We start from the raw sequence: 6,438 nt of genomic DNA on the forward strand, positions 1-6,438 counted from the left end.
GCTCTGTTGCCCAGGCTGGAGTGCGGTGGTGCAATCTTGGCTCACTGTAACCTCGAACTTCTGGACTCAAGGGATCCTCCCGCCTCACCCTCCCAAGTAGCTGGGACCAGAGGAGCGGCCACCAAGCCCAGCTATTTTTTTTTTTTACTTTTTTGTAGAGATGGGGTCTCCCTATGTTGCCCAGGCTGGTCTGAAACTCCTGGACTCAAATGATTCTCCAGCCTCATCCTCCCAAAGTGCTAGGGTTACAGGCATGAGTCATCGTGCCTGGCCTTCATTGTGTTTCTTTTTCTTTTCTTTTTTCTTTCTTTCTTTTCTTTTTTTCTGAGACGGAGTCTTGCTCTGTCATCCAGGCTGGAGTGCAGTGGTGCAATCTCAGCTGACTGCAACTCCGCCAGCCGGGTTCAAGTGATTCTCCTGCCTCAGCCTTCAGAGTAGCTGGGACTACAGACACCCGCCACCACACCACCTGACTAATTTTTTTGTATTTTTGGTAGAGACAGGGGCTCACTATTTTGCCCTGGCTGGTCTCGAACTCCTGACCTCAAGTGATCCACCCACCTTGGCCTCCCAAGTGCTGGGATTACAGGCGTGAGCCACCGTGCCCAGCCAGCCTTCGTTGTGTTTCTTACCTCCATTCTGGGCTGGGCCTCTTTGCTTCTCAAGGCACCAAGAAATGAACTTCCTATGAACCTGGGAGTGTAGCAGAGAGGATCCAGGATCCCACAGTCTGAATATGTGGGCCTCCTCTCTGGGTCTCAGGTGGGTGGTGGAACTGACTCTGATATGCCTACTTTTTTTTTTTTTTTTTTTTGAGACGGAGTCTTGCTCTGTCGCCCAGGCTGGAGTGCAGTGGCTGGATCTCAGCTCACTGCAAGCTCCGCCTCCCGGGTTCCCGCCATTCTCCTGCCTCAGCCTCCCGAGTAGCTGGGACTACAGGCGCCCGCCACCTAACCCGGCTAGTTTTTTGTATTTTTTAGTAGAGACGGGGTTTCACCATATTAGCCAGGATGGTCTCGATCTCCTGACCTCGTGATCCGCCCGTCTCGGCCTCCCAAAGTGCTGGGATTACAGGCTTGAGCCACCGCGCCCGGCCTTGCCTACTTCTTTGTTCTCCCTTCTGCCGGTGGAGGCTCCCAGCATATTCTAGGGACCATTTCCAAGTGCTGGAAGTTCCTGACACCGACAGCCTCTAAGACGACCCCAGCTCTGACCTACACCCTGAGCGTGCTGGACGCCTGGTGCCACTGAGAGGCATCCAGAGGTCCCCTTACCCAGTCCTCCCCAACTCCCACCTCAGGCTGGGTTTCCTACCCTGTGGTAGGTCACAGGCTCCAACCCGTTTCTTCGGAGCTTGTTCACCAGTGATTTGTCCTTGCGCAGGTCAGTCTTGCAGCCCACGACGATGATGGGCACCTTCTTGCAGAAATGATTCACTTCTGGGTACCACTGCAGGGGGGTGAGGGGGCATGTACGAGCCCTTGAGAGTTCTGGCCCTCTCAGTGGGCCACTCTCCTGTTCCCCAGCCCGAGCTCTGATATTGATAATCAGTACAGCCAGCATCTAAGGAGAAACTATTTGGTACCAGACTCTCATCTAAGAATTTACACATATGGACCCATTAATTCCCCAAGGCCTGGCAGCAAGTTGATAACCAATCCCACTGTACAGATGCGGTAACCGAGGCACAGAGAGGCGACGTAACTTGGCCTTGGCTGGAAATGGCAGGATTTGAGCCTGGGGGTGAGGCTCAGAGCCCTGCTCCTGCCCTTCTAGAATCCTGCCTCTCTGCAGGGTAAGGGCCCTCACAGACACCCACTAAACTGAGCAAAACATATAAGGAAATAAGGGATCCTTTAAAAATAAATCCGGAGGCTGGGCGCGGTGGCTCAAGCCTGTAATCCTAGCACTTTGGGAGGCCGAGATGGGTGGATCACGAGGTCAGGAGATCAAGACCATCCTGGCTAACACGGTGAAACCCCGTCTCTACTAAAAAATACAAAAAACTAGCCGGGCAAGGTGGCGGGTGCCTGTAGTCCCAGCTACTCTGGAGGCTTGAGGCAGGAGAATGGCGTAAACTCGGGAGGCGGAGCTTGCAGTGAGCTGAGATCCAGCCACTGCACCCCACCCTGGGCGACAGAGCGAGACTCCGTCTCAAAACAAACAAACAACAAAAAATAACAAATCCGGGCCAGGTGTGGTGGCTCACGCCTGTAATCCCACAACTTTGGGAGCCTGAGGCAGATGGATCATCTGAGGTCAGGAGTTCGAGACCAGGCTGGCCAACATGGTGAAACTCTGCCTCTAGTAAAAACACAAAATTTAGGTGGGTGTGATGGTGGGTGCCTGTAATCCCAGCTGCTCGGGAGGCTGAGGCAGGAGAATCGTTTGAACCTGGGCAGCAAAGTTTGCGGTGAGCTGAGATTGCGCCACTGCATTCCAGCCTGGGTGACAGAGTGAAACTCCATTTCAAAATAAATAAATAAATAAAATAAAAATAAATCAATCAATCCAGGCCGGGCTCGGTGGCTCACGCCTGTAATCCCAGCACTTTGGGAGGCTGAGGCAGGCAGATCACCTGAGGTCAGGAGTTGGAGACCAGCCTGGCCAACAACGGGAAACCCTGTCTCTACTAAAAATACAAAAATTAGCTGGGCGTGGTGGTGGCGCCTGTGGTCCCAGCTACTCCGGAGGCCGAGGCAGGAGAATCGCTTGAACCCGGGAGGCGGAGGTTGCAGTGAGCTGAGATGGAGCCACTGCACTCCAGCCTGGGCGACAGAGTGAGAATCTGTCTTGAAAATAAATAAATAAATAAATCAGCTCACAAAATGGTTGCAGCTGTCTGCCTCAACGGCTTGCCTGGTGGAGGGAGGGCTGCTCTGCGGAATGTGAGACCACCAGGGCCGAGTTCTTTCAGCCTGGACTACAGCTGGGGCGCCGGGGATCCCGAGGGGGCTTTCTATCTCCAGGAGCACTAAGTCGGCCGGCTCAGGCGTCAAACTTGCCAGATAAAGTTGGCATCAACCGAGCTTGGTGGCTCAAGCCTGTAGTCCCAGCTACTCGGGAGGCAGAGGCAGGAGAATCGCTTGAACTCGGGAGGTGGAGGTTGCAGCAAGCCAAGATAGTACCACTGCACTCCAGCCTGGGTGACAGAGTGAGACTCCATCTCAAAACAAACAAACAAACAAATTGGCGCCAAACTGCCTCATTCCTGGAAGCAAATGGGGCCTTTGTGGGGTCCCTGGCAGATTCCCCACACTCTACCCATCCACCGAAACTGCCCATGAGGAAGGTTTCCTTGGTGGCTCCCACTGAACCCAGCAGCGAATCCTCTGTTTTTTGAGACAGAGTCTAGCTCTGTTGCCCAGGCTGGAGTGCAGTGGCGCAATCTCGACTCACTGCAACCTCCACCTCCCAGGTTCAAGCAATTCTCCTGCCTCAGCCTCCCACGTAGCTGGGGTTATAGGCATGTGCCACCACGCCCGGCTAATTTTTGTAGTTTTAGTAGCGATGGGGTTTCACCATGTTGGTCAGGCTGGTCTCAAACTCCTGACCTCAAATGATCCGCCCTCCTCGGCCTCCCAAAGTTCTGGGGTTACAAGGCATGAGCCACTGTGCCCAGCCACCACTAGTGGATCCTCAGCCCTGCTCCTACCAATCCCTCAATAGCCCTGACCCTGGGCATCACTCCCTCCTACCTGACCGAGCCTGCAGTTCACCCCAGGACCCCACTCTCCTGGCTCTCCTAGGTCTTATGGGGCCTTGCCCTCCTCCTTCTCTCCCTGGGGTTCAGCCTGTGGTCTTTCCTCTCCTCTAGCTGCTCTCCCTCGCCGGGCAGCCTCCCCCAGGCTTTACTGCACCTGTAGCTTATAAATATGCGGCTGCATTGAGGCTGCCCAGCCGGACTGCCTGCTAGGAGGAACTGCAGACGCATGCCTGGCACTGCCTGCCGGACACCTCCACTAGGATGTCCCACTCCGGTCCCCAGCTTGCTCCTTCTCATCCTGGCCAAGGGCAACTCCACCTGCCAGCTGCTCTGGTAAAAACTCCTCCCTCCCACCCACATCCAACCCAACGGGAAACCCCGATCACGAGCAAACTCCGCCTTCTAGACTGATTCAGAATGAAGCTCCTTCTTGTCACCCCCACAGCTAGCACCGTGGTCCCAGCCACCACCATCTCTCCTGGTCCCCAATGCCCAAACAGCACCAGAACGAATGTGCTCAATCATTTGTTCTGAATGAATGGGCGGGGCAGCCTGCCAGGGTTCAAATCCCAGTGTTACCACTTTAATAGATGTGTATCTCTGGATGAGTGACTGGATCCGGGAATAATAACACTCCATAAGGCTGGCCGGGGGAGTAAATGAGTAAACACATGCAAGTACCCAGAACAGTGCCTGGCACATGGTCAGTCCTTAAAATTGTCGCCATTGTTGTTGCTGTTGCTGCAAATACTGTCGTGGGCTGTACCCTGCAGAAACTCGGAGGCCCTGGCAGCAGTGGGTGAGGGGCTGTGCCATGGCTAAAGGCAGCTGGAGCAGAGGAATTCAAGGGGCCACATCCCTGATGTCCATGACTAGCCTCTGAGAACCAGCAGCCACGCAGAGCTGCTGCACTGACTTGACGGTTCGTGCACCTCGGGCAGGCACAGGCTGGGGAGATGCAGGAGCCTCTGGGTCACCCAGCAACCTCAGGCAGAGCTGCAGTGGGAAGAGCCACAGTGTTCAGAGTCTGCAGCATAGGGTAGGCAAGGAGCACTGTACTGGGAGTCAGAAAGGCAGATGCTGCCACCAAATCCCTGTGCCAGAGACCCTGGGCAAGCCACTGCCCCACTCTGGGCTTCAGTTTCCCCATATATACACCAAAGGCTCTGGAATCAATATCATTTTGGGCCTGCCAAGCTCTGACAGTCAGTTGGATCAAGGGTGGGTGGCAGAGTGGAGTGGCCTGGCTATGGGGGCTATGCCTCCCTGTCCCCAATACCTACCCGGTTAAAGACGTTGTCAAAGCTGTTCGGGCTGGTGACATCAAAGCAGAGCAGCAGGACGCTGGCGTCAGGGTAGAACAGGGGCCGCAGGCGGTCATAGTCATCTTGCCCTGGGCAGAGTGGGGGTGGTCACTGCCTTCAGGGCTCCTGGCCCCTGTCAGCACCGCCCCAATGTCAGGAGGTCACCCCATCAGATGGGGAGCTTCTGGGGACAGGGCCTAGTTTTTTGCCTCAGAGTCTGGCACAAATTTGGCTCTGAGGTGGCTACTCCATGGGAGTGCCCCTTGGGGCAGTGCTCACTTCTGCCTGTGGGGTGTCTGGAAGGGATGGCAGGCAAGGCAGAGGCCAGGCCTGGCACCGCCTGGAGGAACTGGGGCCAACTGCTCAGAAGCCGGCTTTGCCCTGAGCTTAGGAGTGAGAAATAAGGGGTAGGTGGGAACCTGGCAAAGACATCTTAACCCGTCCAACTAAGAGGGCTGCTGGGATGCCCTGAGTTCAGCTCAGAGCTCACCCTGGTATAGGCAAGGTCAGGAGGCTGGAGGGCAGAGGCCACGGACAGGCAGATCCTACAGAAGCTAAAAGCAGGATGGAGTGCTCAGAAGGCCAGGAACAGTCCTGAAAGCAAAGTGCTGGATTCCCGCTTGCCTCCAAGATGTAGTGGGCAGCCCTGTGGTGCTGGGGGTGCAGGTGGACACAGCTGCAGAGGCAAAGGGGGCTCAGACTCCTGGGCCCACTCCTGGCCCGCGCCTGTCCCTGGGAGACTGGCTGGCCTCCCTGGTTCAGAAGGAAGCAGAGCGGAATCTGTCCCAGGCATCTGGGGCCCACAGAAGCCTCTCCCACCCCGCCCCTGCCCCTGCACACCCACCTGCTGTGTCCCAGATGTGGAGGTGCACAGGTTTGCCTTTCACTTGCAGGTTGACCATGTACCGCTCAAACACGGTGGGGGTGTAGCTCTGAGGAGAAGCAGGGCAGGGGGAGGCTGTGAGGAGGCTTTGAGAGGCGTTGGGGACTTGGTCTGTCCACAGCGCTGCCCCTTCCCTGGGAGTCAGTGGAGTGTAGTTGTTTGTGAGAAGCCTCCTCCTCGGCCTGCCTGGGGTGCTGGTCCAGAGCCTGTCTGCTTATGTAAAGTCCTGAACCTCCCGAGCTTTGTTCTCAGTCGTGAAATGGGAATATTAAAAGTCCCTACCAGCCAGGAGCCATGGCTGACCCCTGTAATCCCAGCACTTTGGGAGGCTGAGGTGGGCCTTGAGACCAGGAGTTCGAGACCAGCCTGGCCAACATGGTGAAACCCTGTCTCTACTAAAAATACAAAACTTAGCCAGGCGTGGTGACACATGCCTGTAATCGCTTGAACCCAGGATTCAAGCAATTGCAGTGGACGTTGCAGTGAGCCGAGATTGCGCCATTGCACTCCAGCCTGGGTGACAAAGTGGGACTCCATCTCAAAAA

At 55.7% G+C, this 6,438-nt stretch overlaps 1 protein-coding gene across 2 annotated transcripts in view; it reads right to left on the reverse strand.

The window, feature by feature from the left end:
* Nucleotides 1-6,438, reverse strand: part of RHOD (ras homolog family member D) — a 16,151-nt gene that overhangs the window by 1,191 nt on the left and 8,522 nt on the right. Inside the window, exons 2-4 of one of the 2 annotated variants that reach the window (XM_023186377.1) lie at nt 5,855-5,942; nt 4,990-5,099; nt 1,315-1,449 (exon numbers count right to left, since the gene is read on the reverse strand). In XM_023186377.1, coding sequence (XP_023042145.1) covers nt 1,315-1,449; nt 4,990-5,099; nt 5,855-5,942 — 333 coding nt within the window. The remainder of the gene's footprint in view (nt 1-1,314; nt 1,450-4,989; nt 5,100-5,854; nt 5,943-6,438) is intronic. The other variant, XM_023186378.1, reaches the window with a different exon arrangement.

This window comes from Piliocolobus tephrosceles, chromosome 13, assembly GCF_002776525.5.
Source record: "Piliocolobus tephrosceles isolate RC106 chromosome 13, ASM277652v3, whole genome shotgun sequence".
NCBI classification, from domain to species: Eukaryota; Metazoa; Chordata; class Mammalia; order Primates; family Cercopithecidae; genus Piliocolobus; species Piliocolobus tephrosceles.